General features: G+C 40.5%; 1 protein-coding gene across 9 annotated transcripts in view; it reads left to right on the top strand.

The window, feature by feature from the left end:
- The window catches only part of DIP2C (DIP2 acetate--CoA ligase C (putative)), a 1026208-nt gene that overhangs the window by 965024 nt on the left and 42484 nt on the right, over positions 1-18700 (top strand). For all 9 annotated transcript variants that reach the window (XM_078663289.1, XM_078663292.1, XM_078663288.1 and 6 more), the window contains 2 exons: positions 13989-14050; positions 17611-17668. In XM_078663289.1, the coding sequence (XP_078519415.1) occupies positions 13989-14050; positions 17611-17668 (120 nt within the window). The remainder of the gene's footprint in view (positions 1-13988; positions 14051-17610; positions 17669-18700) is intronic.

The following is an 18700-nucleotide window of genomic DNA, read 5'->3' as shown; positions in this document are numbered from 1 at the left end:
CTTCTTACCAAATGTTTTGACGCTGTTCCACGCCAGTGAAACCATCACCCTGCCGGCATTCTGTGCTCCACCTCATGGATCTAAGGAGGTGGAGAGACTCCATTGGTTGGACCCCAAAGAGTACTAAGCTTCTACATCGATTGTACCAAAGAACATCAGTTGGATGATCAGCAGGTTGTGGGGTTCACTGGGATGAAGAAAGGCACGGTCATGCAGAAGAAGACCATCTCCAGTTAGATTGTGCTCTGCATCAAGATCTTCCATGCATTGGCCTAAAAGCAGCCTCAGAAGGCCTGCAAGCCCTTTCTAATAGGGCCAAAGTTGCTACCACTAAGTTAGCACACAGAGTTCCTGTCTGGGACATTTGCCAGGTAGCTATGTGGGCGTAGCTCCATTGTTTCATGAAGCAATACTGTGTGGACAACCAGGTTCACTGAGAAGGGGAGTTTGCTTGCTCGGTTCTAAGAGATTTCTTGGTTTGAGTCAATTCAGGGACCCACTTCCTGCAGTAAGAGGTCTCTGTCAGAAGAACACGTTAATTACCTTCAGTAACACTTTATCAGGTAGGGGCGCTATCTAACAGCAGATTCCTCCCCTGCATTCCCATCCTCTACATTCTGTGAATGGGGTGCTACCAATTTATAACATCCCATGTCCAGGAATCTGCACACTGATCAAAGCCCATTTGCTGTTGGAGCTCTGCATCTGGGGGTAAACTCAGCCTTGGAGGCAACTGACTTATGTGTGCGGGATAGGTGCTTATGTAGGCTCGTTTGTCATTTCTGGAGCAGAACGGTATCAGTGCAGAGCCGCAGGGTGTCACCTACCAGCGTACGGAGTTACTGCTGAAAAGTTTCCGAATCCAGTCTGTTGCCTGGGGAATATTCAAAACGTGAGGAATCAGGAATTAGATATCATCTCTACCAGAAAGAATGTAACCATAGGTAAGTTACTGGATCATTAGTCACATGCAACGTTCATTTTCGCTGAAGCTTGCCTACAAAGCAAAAAGTATCTCATGATGCCCTACAAGCGAAAGAAGACCATATCCTATTTGTTTCCCGCTTTTGAATAGCTCCAACCTTCCCTTTAAAGTTTTAATAGCTCCAACCTTTCCATTCCTGTTTTTGTATTTTTGGTACTGTTTAAGGTTTAAATCATAGAATGTCTAGATGGCGGTAAATGATTTCCAATAGAAATTCAGTGTGGGTCCGCAGAAGTCAAAATGTTAAGAAAAGCTGCTTTAGGATGATCAGCGATAAGACTTCATGAGCAATCTGTGAAACTGGCTCCAGAGATGTTGAGGGTTGAGATCATGATGACTTGGGGAATTTTAGATGTTCTGGTTGAGAGATATTGTGAAAATGGCAGAAATTATAAGCAAAATAGTGGGTAACATTTTGTTAACCGCATGCGTGCGGCCGCTATTTTTGCGCTGTGCGGCTTTTTGCGAAAAGCCGCGTTACATGCCGAGCTGAGCTCGTCATGAGCATGCGAGCGGCGCAATTCATGACGAGCTCAGCTAGTCATGCGCATGGAAGGGGTTAACTGTGTCGTGCAAAGATCACTGACCAGTTTACTTGCTCAGTTGCTCTCTATTAGTAGCTACTTTTCAGCCATTACTGTCATTGTGAGAAGGTCAGAACCAAATGTTTTGTTTTTTACATGCTTACTGTTTTTCAGTTAATGGCTAGTAAAAACCAAAATCTATACACGTGTGTATTATAGGAACATTGCTAGTTCTTCTTTTTGAGTACATGCTCCTGACTTCTAGAACATAGTTCCTCATACAGGTTGGCAGTCAGTAGAGTCAGTGAGATCTGGTTGTTTTTAGCAATCCAAAGGGATTACGTGTGACCTAAGCTGTTCAGCTACTGTCAATCTTTTGTCCACTGTCCTAAGTCACTGTCCTAAGTCAGATAATTGCCTTTGAACTGATTTTATACAGTCCTTAATTCATTGCATCTCCCATCCTCAGACCTGATAAGTATGTGATCGATTAGAACTATATGATTCCTGTCACGGCCGTTTCAACTCATTGATAACGACGGAGCAAGAAATTTTTTGTATGATTGTGGACTGTATTAAGCTGTTACTAACTGGCAAACAAGGAAGCTTTTTAAGAGATTGTTCCCCACTATACTAGTGACTGTGCGACCACAGTACTTTTTTAAAGGGGGATTTTTAGCTACGTGGTCCTCAAACGCTCCCTTGATTGTGAAGATCATGCACAAAGCCAATCTAAGTAGTTTGTGATTCAGCATATCTTGTGACGAACTTGAGGGACCCTCTGCTAAATTATCGACCCAATCTGCACCCAAGTGTAATTTAGTTGCACAACATTTTTAATTCTAATTTCAACATCCTGATAGACAGAATCATTATAAGTGGAATTTTAGTCTCTGTGTTGGTGAAATATCTACCAGCATGGCAGATTTTTTTTATTGTTGTACACGTAGGATACTAAAGTGGAAAAGAGGTGAGTAGAGGAAAGGTAACTGAAAAGACGAAAACCTACAAAAATGGAAGTATAATGTTTTTCGTTAAGGTTTACCATGGAGTTTCCTATCCCATTACACACCGAAAACTGCCCAAACAAGATTGGCCTAAGTGTTTCAGTGAGGTGGAAAGTTGGCCAACAGCCCAATGTTTCAGAGGTCACAGAGAAGGAATTGACACCCCCCCCACCACCCCAAGACATTCCATAGTGAAAAAAGTAGAATGTTTTACTTGGAGAAAATATTAGCCAGTGGAAGTGCTCATTTTGTATTCTGTAATAATACTGAAACTGTTTGACTACTTGGACAACTTTTTAATGTATAGTATTATTTGTACACCCACTACCCTGCCTTTCCTCCTGCACTATAACCTATTCCTTTTCGGATGTTATGTTATATGGGAATTTATGTAAGCGCACGTTCACCTACAGGTCTCATGGCGCTGATGGGTTTGAGCAAAAAGAGAAAGGGAAAACAGATAGAGGATCAGCTAATTATAGGCCAGGGAGAACAGCCAGGTTTTTAGAGATTTCCTGAACCGCATGTAGTCAGCCTCCAGCCTAATAGAAGTAGGCAATGAATTCCAGAACTTCGGGCCCAGATAGGAAAACTCAATGCGTTTCCGTCTAATTCTAGGCACCACCAAAAGATTCAGATGCTTCTATCTCAGATTACGCTGAGGCAGGTGCTTTGTGATGCATGAGAGATTGAAACTTGGGCCAATTTCTTGAGTGGCGTTGAAAAGAATGCAGCCGATTTTAAACATCACACGCTGCTCCACTGGAAGCCAGTGGAGATCTTTAAATAGCGGGATAATGTGACATCTTCTATCCTTAAGATGGATAATTCTTGCTGCTTGATTCTGAATCATCTGAAGCAGTGTCTCAGATATAATGGACTGCCAAGGTAGAGGGCATTTCCATAATCTAATTTTGAAAGGATAAGGGCAATCACAATTTCAATGCTGGCCTCTCAACTAAAGAAGCGTCTGATCTTACGCAGTTTAAGAAGTTGGATAAAGCAGGCAGAAGTAACCATTAATTTGGGCGCTCATAGAGAGGTCAGAGTCAATGTGAAGACCCAAACTCTTGATCGCTGGTTTGGGGATTGGGGTCGCACCTAACTCAGGTGGCCAGTATGAGAGAGTCCAGTGAATAAGTTTGTTGCTCAGGATGTTTATCTCAGTTTTTTCAGAGTTGAGTTTTAGTTGGTTCTTATCCATCCAGGTTTTTACATACATCATAGAGCTCCTAACAAAATCTTTGCATTCGGTGGAGTTCTCCAGAGTAAAAATCAGCTACATTTAGTCAGCGTAGTTAAAGATTATTACCCCCATCTGCCGAAGACTCGAGATTAGGGGACGTACGTAAATATTAAAAAGGATTGGCGAAAGGGAGGAGTGATGTGGGATGCCACAGCTCAGTTCAACAGTGTTAGATTTGTGGGGCGAGAGCCACACCGATTGTTTGCGGTTCTCTAGAAGGACACAAACCAGTCCAGTGCCGAGTCCCCAAGACCCACTGTGGCAATACGGTCCAACAGAATGTTGTGGTTCACGGTGTCAAATGCCGCAAACAGGTCAAGGAGGATCAGAGCCTGAGTGTGATCAATGTCAGCCTGTCCTTTAAGATCGTCCAGGACTGATAGATCACAGATTCGGTGGAATGCGCAGGGCAGTAGCCTGCCTGGTGAGTGTCCAGAAACTTGGATGCTTCTAAAAAAGAACTGAGGCAAGATGCAACATGATTTTCCAGTAATTTTGCTGGAAACTGAAGCAATGATATAGGTATGTTTTTTCCCAACTTTTTCGGATCTAAACCCTGTTTTTTTTAATTTTAAGTGGAATAACTACCGCTTCCTTAAAGTCTGATGGTACAGTTTCGTGGGACAGGGAGAGATTAAGGCGCTAAAGAAAGGTGTCGGGTAAAGCCTGATAGATTGCTTTCTTTATATTAATGGGGCATTCCTCCTTGGGGAGGCAGATTTGACCTTCGCTACCAATTACAGAAAACATTCCCTATCTAGCATGGGTAAGGTGTCGAGAGAGGAAGGATTAGGAAGAACCACAGTGTCTTCAATATTATTATTGTTACAAACAATAGAGTTCTGAAATGTTTTTTTTTCCACGAAGAAAGAGTGCAGATCATTACATAGTTCCTGAGTGGCCTTAACAATTGGCTCGGATTGGAAAGTTCTGTAGTAGGGGATCTCTGTGTATAGTCATAATCTAGTGAATAGTCCCGCCCATGTGCGGGGAGCCCCTCAGAGGCCGACGCACGGGCAGAGGACAAAGTCCCTCCATGCCCAGACCCACCTTGGTCCTGCTGTCTCCTGAGCTCCAGTCCTTGGAGCCGGATCTTCTCTCTATCCTTCAGGGTCCTCCTGGAGAATTGTTGGCAAATCTCACAGTCTTCAGGAACATGAGAGGAAGGGAGACAGAGGATACACACCCTGTGAGGGTCTGACTTTGCCTTCTTCCTGGCACACTCAGTGCACTTGTCGAACAAGGCAGGCATATTCGACAAAGGAGTGGGCAAAACTGTCCAAAAACTCCGAAAACAGGTAGAAGAAGCAGTCAGACGTCGAGTAAAACACTCTAAAAACTTTAAAAGTGCCATTAAAATTGAAAAACACCCAAAAAGGGAGAGCTCAATGCTCCAGGGTCCTGCTTGCAGGAGCCGGAAAAAAGAACTGAAAGTAAAAGGAGTTTGCTGTGCATCATGGGACACCGAGGGTCTCTGGAGAGTTCCTTAAAGGCACGGTATCCCTTTTCAAGACACATAATGGCAGCCTATTGGGGCTTGTCTGTCCATCCATTCCTCTCTATCATTCCAAGGATTTTGTGAAGGGGAAGTTTCTCTATGGGTGAAACTTAGCAGACTGTGTTAAATGTGATGTTGGTGGATTATCCTTTGCATTTCTAGTTGAAGTACTGGACAGTGTAGCCTTGCAGGTATAGGCTGCATTATTGTCTTTAATTTTCTCTTAAGTGTCTATGCAGGACTGCACTGAGGACAATTTAAGAGATTATTTTTGATTGCTCCGGGGTCCACGCACATGGGCGGGACTATTCACTAGATTATGACTATAACAGAGATACCCCTACTACAGAACTGGAGTTACAGGTAAGAAACTACTCCTTCTTTCACAATCCTGAAAATATCCTTGGGGCTGTTATCAGTGTTGAGTACTTTATTAGTGAAGAAAGCTCTTTTTACCTCCACAGTAGCTATTTTGTACTCATGTAGTTTTGCTATATATTTTGTTTTAGCCTCATTAGAGTACAATGTCCACCATTTCCGTTCGACTTGGTGTACATGAAGTTTTAAGACTTCCAACTCCTTTGAGAACCATTTGGATGCTTCATGTTGCCTAAGGCAAGAGTTTTTAGTCTGAAGGGGGGGGCATGGATTTTAATTGTCTTCCTTTGCCAGTCAGTGATCTTGATTTCCCTATCGTCTAAATCTCCTTCAGAGGCAACCTGCTCACAGGAGAGAGTATCCAGGAGTGCTTTCAGATCAACACTATTCCAATTTCTGAAGGTGCTTCTAGAGTGGGATAATTGTTTCAGTAGTGAAAGGTTATTCAGTTTAAAGTTAATGATATAATGATCTGACCATATGCATGGTTGAGTTACCAAGTTGTGTAAGGTAACATTAGTAGACCACACTTGGTCAAGAGTGTGGCCTCCGGTATGCGTAGGGGAATTAATATGTTGGGTGAGGTTGAGGCTGGTGAGGGACTCGGTAAGTTCCTTAGACAAAGTTCGCTTATCTAATTCATTGGCCCAGTAGTTCAGATCACCTGCGACTAAAACTTTATCATAATCTGTGGTTAAAGACGCAATATGATTTGCTAGAGCTTTGGGAAAATCATGCATCGATTTGGGGAGTCTATACAATACCACACATAGAAGAGTACTGTTGTGTAGGTCCAATTTAACTACTAAGGAATCACTGATGGCAAATCAAAGTGCGGCATAGTACTAACGGATAGTTCTTTTTTAATAACAGCTGCCACTCCACCCCCTCTTTTGCCTAGTAGTCTGTCAGTATGAAAAAGCAAATAATTGTCAGGAAGGGCTGTTAGAATCTCAGGGGAGGATTGCTCCGTGAACCAAATTTCAGTCAATAGGAGCAAGGCTGGAGAATCCGTAGTCAATATATTAAAAATGTCTATTTGATGCTTGACCATAGAGCCCGTGTTTAGATACATCACATTGAGGTCTTCGGATAGCCGTTTATTCAGACATTCAGACATTCGTAGCAATTGTAGGCAGGGCTGCCGGGCTAGTGAGTTGTTCACCTATATTTGTGGTATCGGTATAAATTCTAGGATTAGGATTTAGGAGCTCCAGGTTTTGCAGTTTTTGTACCAGATGAGTTTCTAGCAGTTGCACTTTTTTGGGTGCCATGTAAGACTAGCTGCGGCGTAGTTATATTTTTGGGCAGAGTAACATGCCCCAGCCTGGCGCAGACGGGCTTGCCTTAGGATCGCCAGCGACGCGTGCATGAATTTAAAGCCTGTTCCGGCATCAAGGGCTCCCCCCTTCCCAGCTGACATCCAACCCTCCTATTGGGTGAGAAGCGATGCAGGGAGTGATCTAGTCACATACCCGGTAGCAACAACATTCAATGCAGTGAGTGAGCAATTTAAATTTTTAAAAAAGACGACAAACGTGCAGGTTAAAGAACTGAGAATTAGCAAAGTGAACAGTGTCACAAAGTTTGAGCTATTTTTGTTAAATAGCACAATGGCCACATACCTGCCTGTGAAAGTACTCTCTTGCCAATGTTAATTTGAATGCATTCGCAATTTCCACAAGCATCTCACACCAGCTCCTCCTCCTTTTGATAAAAAAACCCTAGTGTTGAGAGGAAACCCCTTGCCTATGTGCCTTGTGCTTTCCCTTACCCGCTATGGGCCCTTTCCCTGAGGGTTTAGCACCCCATGTTAAATAATGCTGTTACCATCACTCTGACATATTTAAAGCTCATGCTGTAATGTTTTAAAACATTTCAAAATCTACTTCTATTATTTACTAACTAATTGTGTAGCAGAATTACATTTTCTGTCTTTCAAGGTTAGAAAAAGCAATTACAGCTGTCAGTGCTGTATTAGAGCAATAGATAGATGGAAATGCTGATTACATTGACCTAAAGTAAAGCGCTACAGCTGGAGGCTAATGATATTTTGTATCCTAGGGTATTTTGCCCTGAAAGACGCAAAAGCAGGCTTTGGTGGCACAGATGAAATTGTGAAAATTACTGGAAATAACATTGTCTTCATTGAATGCCTCTGATTGCCTGCTATACACTAATTGAGTAATTTAGAGAGATTGCCTCTGAAGATTATTTTTCAGAGGTAATATTGGTAGGCGGTGCATTCACAGGCTAACTACTGACTCTCAGAATCCATTTCTACATGTAAAGCATTGTTCTCTTTAAGCATGACCGTAAGTGTTTCAAAATTAGTTAAAATATTTTTTTCTCTGGCTCCCAGGCTATTTGTAACCCATGACTGTGTTTGAATTCATTTTATCCCTATTAGAAAAAGTGTTGTTCTTTGCTGTTTCTGTGTATGCCATTTTTGTTTTCTCCATTTGTCTTGTCAATTTTACATCACATTTTTCCTTTTTATTATTTTTGTTTTGTGTTCCTTTCTTTTTTCCTTTTTGTTTCATCACCCCTGCTCTTCCTTCTGCTGAAGCCCTACAGGCTGGGGATGCTGGCTGATCAGGTACGGAGTTTTTAGGTTCCCTAAAAATCTACATAAACCCTTTTCAAATTTCACACAGACCAGAATTTGAGCTTGGTGATCAAGAAAATTGACACCAAGAGCATTGCTCCGTCCCAGAATCCGTAATCCACTGCATGTGAGATGTTTGTGATACATCTTTGAGATCAAGGGCGGTGATACTCAATGTGTTATGCCTGCTACCTCAAACCTTTATCTTGGTAACTTACAGCGATGCATAACTAGAAAAGCCCATAGTGTGGGAATGGGAAGCCTTTCTTTGCTCTGCCATATTGGCACATGTAGTTCACTTTGAATGGTCTGAAGGAAGAGGCTGAAGAAGCTAATATGGTGGTCTCTGTTCTCCACAGTCCTTTCTGGTATCTTTTTCACCCGCCTGAAACAAATGTCCCCTGTATGTATGTGGGGAGATACTTTGGGTGTTTTTTGTAGAAATTCAAGTTCCTAGTACTTCCTCTTTAAAATACTTCAGTTTTGTTTCTGTCTGTTTGGATATCCAACATAGTACTGCAAGGGAAAGTGACTTACTTGATAATGAAATGTCATGTCAGTGGGAGGGTCTGCATAGAGAATTAAGCCTCAAAATAGGAGTATCTTGGAACTCGGGGTTTAAAGCTAAAAAGGCTAGAATTTCACAGCGCAAGCCCACGTTATTTGATTTATGAACCATTACATCATGCCACAGTAACAGTCCAAGCTTAATGTCAGGTTTTCTGCTCCAAAGCTTTGGGCTGTGGATGCCTCGAGCCGGAAAGGGAGTGAGTATCTTGCTCCACAATAAAAACAAGCTGTGGGCACACCTAATTTGTAGGCAGCAGACAGACCACTGCAGATGGGCAGAAGGTTGCAGTTACTAAAACGAACTAAAGGGGCTTGAGCCTTAGAATTATAACTAGCATGCTAGTGTATTGGAACTGAACCCGAATAATGTATCTCCTTGGTAAGCAGATGTCTGCAATATGCCCCAGTGTGGACGTTGCCAAATAGAAAAATAAAAGTGGTACTTTTCAAAACGGTAAACTCATAACAAATATCAGTTCACATTATCAACGAAAACCCTTTACAACCAGAAGTCACTCCCATATAGGTGGCAAATGTTAAACAACACTTTAAAGGTTGTGTTTTGTGGGAGGTTTTCTGTGGCATTAGATTTTAGCTCTATGCATGCAATTCAATACACTGTGATCCCTCTCTGGTAATTTATAACTAGATATCATCCTAAATTTGAGAAACATTTACAGTATGCAACACTAGCTTACATTAAATTGGCACTAAGTGTCATGTAGTATAGTGCTAGTCATAGCAAGGAGCTTGTAGCTCACTCATTCCCTAGTTGTCATTGGACATGCGTTCACAAAGTATAGAGCGCTGCTGGAGCTCTTTTGTACCGGCTGGCATTCTTGAAATCTGGTCATATGTTTATGGCTCCCTCTGTATCCGACATGTAACATTCACATTATTCTTTCAAGTCTGTATCTTCCGTGAAGTGTTTGTACATGTCCTGTATTGCTCATACATATTAAAAGTAAATAAACATTTTTTTTTAAACATTTGTAGATTACAGACGGTTTAGCAGTTATGCATTTTGTTCAAAGTAACAGGTGTATGGCCAAAAAGGTGTTGTCTACTCATGCCTTTTGAGGACTGATTTAACCAGTTGACAAACCAGCATAAAGTTTCACATCTCTAAAAGATCTCTTCAGGCCAAATAGCCAGTCCATTGATTTAAATCTTGTTTTAATTTTAATATGCATCATAAATAGAAATTCTAGACATAGCTTATAGTTATTTCAGATAAGAAAAACACAGACCACACCCTTATCTTGCAACTGCAATAATTATAAATGCAGTTTGTAGAGTGTGTTAAACAATATAGTGCACACAACCTGCCAATCATGTAGCTGACCACTTAACTGGTGTCTTTTCCTTATGAGTTAATTCATTAAATACCATAATCACAAACAAAGGACTCTGTGTTTTTCCCATTTTCTAGGGAATTCTTGCCCTTTGTATATTGATTTGTCTATGGCCATTCACCAATCAAGCCCTTCCTCCAGCTGCTTTAATGACTTTTTGACATGATCCCAATCCCTAGCTATATACCTGTGTGCAATCATCGGGTCCAGGTTACATTACATTTTGTGTTTATCCATCACCGGTTCACCCTTCATACCCAGCAATGCCATTTTTAGGGTTTAACCTAAATTCTATACCCAGTAAATGTGTTGCCTCATTGTGAACTTTCCAACGTAAAATCATATCTTGCCATGTATTCCTATATTGTGGTTAATTTGGTCTGGAATGTATATCAAAGTGATTCTAATGGATATTGCGAACCATAGATTCCTCACCTTTTAAATTCCCCCAGGCCAGACTGATCTTGAAACTTTTTTTCAGTTTTCCTATGTACCTATGGGTGGTGCTATTGGACTCAGCAGTGGCTTTGTCTCACCTCGAAAAGCGTCGACGCATTGCTGTATATAGGCACTACCCCTGCGTACTATTGCTGCTTCCTTCAATGCCCTTAAACACAGATTCAGATCTACTCCCAAATTTTTGTCAGTTTTTAAAAGAATTCCAAAATGGTCATCAGTGACAGTGTACTAGGGATATCTCTCATCCAGAGTCTACAGGCTTGAAGCCCTACTGCACCTGCAGAAAGCAGATGTTGGTTATGGACCAGTATGATATCTGCATCTGGTGTCCTTGATCCAAGCATGGTTTGAAGTCATGCCATAAATTCTCACCAATGCATCTAAAGGACATCAGGGAGTAGGAGGCAAAGTTGTATATCACCAGAGCACAACAAACAATGTTGGTCTCACTCCAGAATGCGATTCAGGTCAGACTCCAAATCTTGGATGTATTCCTGCTCCAAATTCTGGTTATAATGTAGATTTCCATCCTTTGTTAAGTCTAAGATGACATCAAAGGAAGCCCAAGAAGGCCAGATCGCTCCAGTAAGAGATCGGGCAGCCGACGTTCAAAAAGCCTTTCTCCACGCCAGTCGTTCAACTCTGATCCTATTCAACAGCTGGAGCAAATGAGACTTGAATTGCTTAGGCTATCTTTGACTTCACAGAAGGTAGAGGTCTTCAATGAGGCAATGCTGCAGCTCTTTCAGATGTTCTCAGTTCCCTCTAGCGCATTTTTGAGCCCCATTGATCTACCAGGCACCCACCAGGACTTTTCCCAGTGCCCGACTGATCCAGTTAGACTACTACTTGTCCCCCTGCCAGCACTGGGCCAGGAGCTTATGTACAGAGATGTTGGCCTTCCTTGAGAAGGCAAATGAGGGGCGTTTCAGCATTTGATTCCAAGTGGAAGAGAACTGGCAAAACAAATTAAACAATCGGGTGTGGATGCAGCAAGCTTCGTGGCATGGCCTGCATGAACTGTAAATTACAAAATGCTTTGACATCACAGTTCTCTCTTACTTTGTCCAGGAAAAAGTTGTGAAACTCCCCTTCCACAGATGACGTAACTAGTGTCCTGGATAAATTTAGACACAAAACTGTTATATGTTGTATTGTTGAGTAATTGAGCCCTATTTTGAGGGTACGCATGATTTCTTAGGTCCAATGGACTCTACCTGTGGACACATCCTTTTCACTTAGGGAAATGCAACAGAGATCAAAGATTTCCTGACAATCCTTGAGCTGGTACTTCTAATCCACAGGAAATATCTCAGTTAATATTTTCATCATTTGATCTCATCTCTGTTCTTCCAGAAGCTACATAGTCATATATAATCTGTCTGTATTTTGCATCAAAGGTTTTCCTGTACCTGACTTCTCGTTACAGCAGTGGATGTTTGACCTTTACAAATCTCCTTCAGGAAGTGCTCATTTAGTTGGTTAGTGAAGAAAGGCAGTCATTTCCTTAGCCAGTGGCATACATTATTTTCGGGAGTTTGAATTTCTGATCGCACCTTGGTTTTACCACCAAGTGCTCCAGATTATTTTAGTCAGCCACTTTTCTTCTGAAATATACCACGGTCTACTTTTCAAATTTGTAGTCTTACAAAGGAATTTTTCATGATGCTAAGAATTTGCCAGCTGAGGGTTTCCTTCAGAAAGGATATACCTTGCCTGATCGTTGTTTCTAAATGATTGCTTCCATTTCTCGATTCCTCCCTACCTGCCCCCTACCTTAGTGTATGGCTTTAGTGTCGGAACTCAGTTTGTCACATCAGTGAAGAAAATTAATTTGTAGACCTGAGTGCCTGGCATAAGAAATTCCCATTCTACTCTGGCTTAGCATCCCTGCTGATGATGCCAGTGATACTGATGCACTAAATAGCTTCTGTGACAACCACTATTGGGTAGAAGTTCACATAACTATTTTCATTTGAAAGGGCACATTTGCAAGTGCTTGATACATGTGACTAATAACATTTTCTGGCTCCTGCTGCTGAGTGCCATGGTTCTAGGTTTCACTCACTTGAGTGAACCTTAAGACAGGTAAGTGTCTATTTTATCTACATTGGTCTAAATGCAGTTATGATTTTTTGGCTTTCTATAATCATACACCTATCTGTCAGACTGAATCTTATGAACACACTTGGGGAAATATCACTGATCTCTAGTCCGTGTCGTCAGTATCCACTCTGCCTTGATCAAAGTTTTTATGTTTTATTTTTGCCTCGTCGTTTTAGCATGCATATGTTATTGTGTTCAGATGCGGTGGATCATTGGAATATAATCCAAGATGTTATTAAGCAATTACATGCTGCTTGTAAACAAAAAGTTAGTTGTTTACTTTTGTATGTGTGATTTTGTTGGATTTTATCAGTAGTAGAGTTTTATTTAGGTAACCTGTTTGCAGTAGTGACTATGCCTAGCTTCAAGAGCGGATCTGCTAATGCAGAAGGCACTAAATTATCCGCAGAACCTGATCTTGCGCAGACGGGTCTTTTTATTTCATGTTTTGTTTTTTACAATGAGGCACTCTCACAGCTACTTGGCTGTTGTGTTTCGATACTTACAATCAGCATTTTTGCTACATTAAGGCATCTCCATAGTAGCCGGTCTGCCTTTCTGTTGAGTCATAAATGACAATACAAAGATATTATTAATATACTTTGGTATCAAAGTCAGGATGTTCCATGGCTTTCTTACCCAAACACGAATTTGGAAATTTGAGTTTGGGTGTAGGCCATGTTGTTCCATTATCAGTGTTTGCCTCTACTGATTAAGCATGCTTTGCTACCGTCACTGAATGAGCCCTGCCCCTGGAGGATGAAATCCCTCTTGGTTTACTGGATATGTCTTTCAATTCTCCCCAATCTTTCCTCATGTGTGTTCTTGTCCTTGTTCATGTTAGTGCTTCCTTTGGTGCATGTATGATAAAAATGCTCAACAAATTGGTACCTGAAATTAACTGTTTGTTTTAAGATGCATAGCGTTTTGATATTTTGCAGGAGACATTGCATGTGTTTGCCCATTTTGTGGGGCACAGCAATCTTTTGAAGTATAACTTGGTTGCTTGTAATAAAATTCCTTTTATCTTATGGAACGGTAGAAACGGTATTCAGAAAGGTATACCTACGCCTGCACTGATGTACCAACAGTTTGCTCTTGTCACATTGCCATGGATTACCAATACATGACAATACATTTTGCAAACATGGATTACTTATTTGTTGTTAGCATTAGCGATGTTGATGATCTGCACATAACACTGTAATATTGATGGGAATCCGTGCTCTAAATATCATAATTTTTCTTTTAGGGAACATCAGGTCCTGATCCAACAACTGTGTTTGTTGACATGAGAGCACTGAGACATGACAGGTAAAATGTGTAATGCAATCCTTTGATCCTTAATGTGCAGAAAATTGACTATATAAAGAAGGCACTAACCAAAGAAATGGAGCCGGACATAAAGTTTTTTTTTTTTTAGCAAAAGAGTACCTCTGATTGCTTTGCCATGATATTGTAGAGCTTTGTAAAATGCATTTTTCTACCCTTTGCAAGCATACAGATCTCATCACCATTTGTGTTTGCTTGTCATACACATGCATCATGTGCCCCTAGTTCCTCTTTAGAGGCATGGGTTATGTTACACAGCAGGGTCCCATCTGGTGGACTGGGCCTAGAGAGTGGCATACAGTCTAAGGATTGTGGGCAGTAATGCAATGGAATTTGGTTGGGGCACAATGTGTGCAGCATCGTCAGTTTGGTACTGTTCTTACATTATTACCAGGTATGGATTTATGTTCCTTCCCTCTTGACCAAAAATTGGCCTGTATTCTGGTTCTGGGAGAAACTCATGATGATCAACTTCATAGTAGTTTTAGTTAGCTTGTTCAAAAATGACTCGATAAGGCAAACTGGTAGGCATAGTATCTTGGCCCTCTGGCCCTTCATCATTAGGCAAAATGTGATGATGTATCTCGAGCATCCCAGCACTTTAGCTCCAGCTGTACCACTGTCTACTTCATCTTCCTCATCTCATTTTCTGGATTGGTCTTTACCAAATCTTTGGGGTATGTTTTTGGATTGTAAGGAACTGGCAAACTGTGGCAGGACCATGGTAAATTTCTTATAGGGTACCTCCAGTCTCAAAATTAAGCTTTGAAATGGATACAAAGATTGCGCACAGATTAATCACAGCAGTTGCAGAGATGAAGAGGGATGCTAATACACCAGAAAACTTGATAATGCCTGATCTCTTCTTGTAACGGATTACATAATTAGCTAGGTTTTATTTGTGTAGACACCTAAGAAATTCTTGGAATCCAGTTGTTTTTAGCTAAAAGCAAAAATGAGTAGCATGGAAGATTTTAAAATTTTTTTTTTTAAAGTAAGCAGACATACACTTTAACACGGTAGACCCTACCAGTGACTCACAACGGCAAAATATAATAACTTTGTAAAAGACATACCAATCTATTTAAAATGATAACTTAATTTAAGATCTACAGCTGCAGATGGTCATTTAACATATGGACTGCCTGATACAATGTATGGCAGTGGCAGTAAACTACACAAAAGCTGTAGGTTTATCAGCATTGAAAAGCAATTATTCAGTTTTTCGTGAATTTTTTGTTGTCTCCCAAATCTCTAGACTGCCCAATAATTTGTAAATTATTCTTCATTGCTTTTAAAAGTAAAACAATAACACCTGATTGTAACTTAATTGTTAGAATTGCTGAAGCAGTGGGGAGTAAGTTAGCTAGTGCACAGAGGCAAATAACCAGGGAGTCTTTAAGTAAAGCAAATAGTGTTAGATCACCCGCTATGTTTTCAATCACGCTTACAACCTGATTGTTAATCTTACTCTGGGGATATCTATGTACACCAATTAAGAGATGTAATGAACCCTTTAAATTAGGATGGAAAATACATTTTCTAAAAAAAGAAAAGTTCAGCTTTGCCAAATCAAAATCTTATTCTACATCTAATGATTGCTACTGGATCTTTATATCCCCAATAAAAAAACTCTGCCTTTTCCAAGAAATTGGTGTTGTCTGCAAGGTATTAGAAAATATAAACTAGTATTTTTGTCTGCATACGTCAAGATTGCTCTTCAAAAAGTTATCTAATTTGCTAAATTTGTAACCAAGAATTCATAATTTGTGTTTAACAGCCTGATAAGTTGATTAGAGCTACATTCATCTGCTGCCTTACTAGAGTTCTAAAAACTGATGGTTGCTCCTCAAAAGGAAATTGGTATCCATCCATCTGTTAAGCCCCAATAAAGTAAACTCACTAATTGTGGGACATAAAGAAAATGCATTTTAAAAATCACATGGAGGTGTGTTAATGGGAAGCTGGCAGATAACTTCTTTCAGCACTTCGCGGAAGAGCTTAAGTGATCCCAAATGTGATTCGAACTGTGGTACAGTTAAAGTAGTCAACTATTTTTCTGAAAAAAACATTGTCTTTAGACATAAGGTTGTTCCTAATAGTGAAATACCACCTTTCAGGTAGCATAATGACAATTACGCATCCCCACATTGTGATCCTTACTTGAACTTAAACAGGTCTGTTCTCATTTTCCTGACCATTGAATTGCTAAAAAGTCTTGTTCCTCTTGATGTACCTACTGGTCAATTGTTTAATACCACTTTTTTTATTGCTATACTGGTCATCTTCTGCTTATACAGGCTTTTTCACGAACCACCAACCATGCAACCTACTCTCCTTGCTAATGTGATTGCTCCAAAACTGCTAACACAGAGAGCTTGCTTGTCAGATGCCTTGTAACTGTTTTTACTTGGAGCAGTTTATTGAGTTGGGTGGCACATTTTTATAATTTTGGTAATTTGTGTGCTGAGTTACTAACATAAAGATTATCTTTGCTCTTGCCTAAAATGGATGAGTGGGGACTTGGTCAGCGAACATTAGGTTGCGAAATGCTTCATACGCTTCTTTGTTTACTGCTCTTCCTCCCAGAACATGTCTTGATATAGAACATGAAAAGAACAGTGGAGTAGAATGCTCACAAGAAGAATTGCCCCGTGATTAATTCGGACAGACCCAGTTTATACATTTTTGCTGCCTAATAGATATACATATAGCCTATATTCAGCCTAACTGTGACGGATGGAGGCAGGCCACTTCGAATTTTCCATATTAAATTGGAAAGAATGAAACTATTCTACTGTAGTGAAGTCGTTAGAATGATTCACTGGAAGTGTCTCTTGGACTTGGAAGTCCATTTTATTAACTTTTCTTAAATGCACTTCTATTGACAATCCAGAATAGGAGGGTGTGTGGGGTTAAAATGGAAAGGGGGAGAAATGAATACCGTAATAAAATTCTACTTGAAGGGCTTTATCCAATGACAACATTTCTCTATCCTTTATTGTAGAATGCAATAGGATACAGACATTGTTTCCAATAAATTCGATCCACAAGACACAAAGCACCCTGTCATACTCTGCACCTTGTGATACTATAGATGGAATGGATCTAGCAGTTCCTTTGTCCTTCCAAGCCTGTATGAATTATCTTAGTCTATGCTGTGGGTGGCATGAAACTCACCGTAGCTTCTTTGTCTTTATGGCTTCTTTTTTTCAAGGTGCACATGGCTGATCTCTTTCGGACCATGCTCTTGTCTCGCCTATGTTAACATTTTTGGGGCTGGGCCTGCTCTCTGACCTGTGGTACATGGGTATGATGTGGTAATGTCTGCTACCTTCTACCCAACGGCCTATATGGTTAAAGGAACCTCAAGCTTTGTAGGAAAGTGTTCCCTCAACTCATGTACATGCATGTTATTCATTACTTTAGGCTATGCGATCCACACCACCAGTCATGGGTGTATTATTTGTATGTTTCAGTACCCTTACAATATTTTGTTTTCTTTAATATGATATTTTTAAAACAAGTTGCTTGTTTTTCAGAGTTCGCTTAGTGGAAAGAGGATCTCCGCATAGCTTACCTCTCATGGAATCAGGAAAAGTAAGTGCAGAGCATAAATTGTGATGTTAGCGTCTTACTGTACTATTGTATTTATTAAGTTGAAAGCACATTTTAAACAATCTCATGTAAATGTGCTACTGCACTAAAATGTCAGATTTTTGAAGTATTAACTCGAGTTGGGTGTCCTCCTTGGGTGTGATGCAGCCCTTTACTTAACTTTTTTTGACCACCTGCAAGTCCAGTAACATTTATGCTGTACACTTACACCACATCCTTGGGTTTCATTTTAATTTTTGGTTGCCTTTGTGTTGTGGGTGGCTCTTGTGTTGTGGGTGGCTTTGGAAAACATTAGTTTGCCATAGTTTGTCAGCCCCTTCTTCATTCAGATCATTTTTGTGTTGTGAATAGCAACATAAGATGTTGCCAAGTCGTTTACTTAGGCATAAATTCAGTGCGAAGGATCTAGTGTCGCTAGTTTTCAGAGTGAGCAGTGTGACTTCTAAATTACAATATTGCAGGAAAGGAGTACAATACAATGTATTCCTCTTCAATGTGACATTTTTTCCAGAGGAAACCATGCAAGAAAGTTAAATGTCCCCTGTCCTGAACTTGATATAAGAAGCAAGAAGAGGTAGATACCGCCTTCGGTATTATAGAATATGAGCTTAATTGAGTCGTTGTCAAAAGTGCTCCTGCAAGGCAAGTGCAGGATAATTTAGAACACTGTGCAGTACCAAATCATAAACAACTGGACACTGAGGCCTTCAAGATGAAAATGCCTGGTAAGCTTACATCCTGAGAAGCCAAGCGTTTGACTTCCACCTCTCAGGCTATAGCCACATTTGATATTCCCAAGAGTGGGTCTATTGCTGTGACATCTCTCCCTCTCTTTCTTGATAGTACCTCTGTCATTCAATCACCATGAATGCCGCTCCATTCCAAGACACCAAGACATGTTATAATCAGGTTATCATGTCATAGAGTGAAGTACAGATTTTTTTACAGCTTCTTATAGATGCATTGAACATGCATTGTCACTGTAACCAGTTTGTGTGGCTCAACTTTTATTTC

This window comes from Lissotriton helveticus, chromosome 10 (assembly GCF_964261635.1).
Source record: "Lissotriton helveticus chromosome 10, aLisHel1.1, whole genome shotgun sequence".
Taxonomy (NCBI): domain Eukaryota; kingdom Metazoa; phylum Chordata; class Amphibia; order Caudata; family Salamandridae; genus Lissotriton; species Lissotriton helveticus.
The sequence above is the reverse complement of the archived record's forward strand: the minus strand, read 5'-3'. Positions and strand labels throughout refer to the sequence as shown.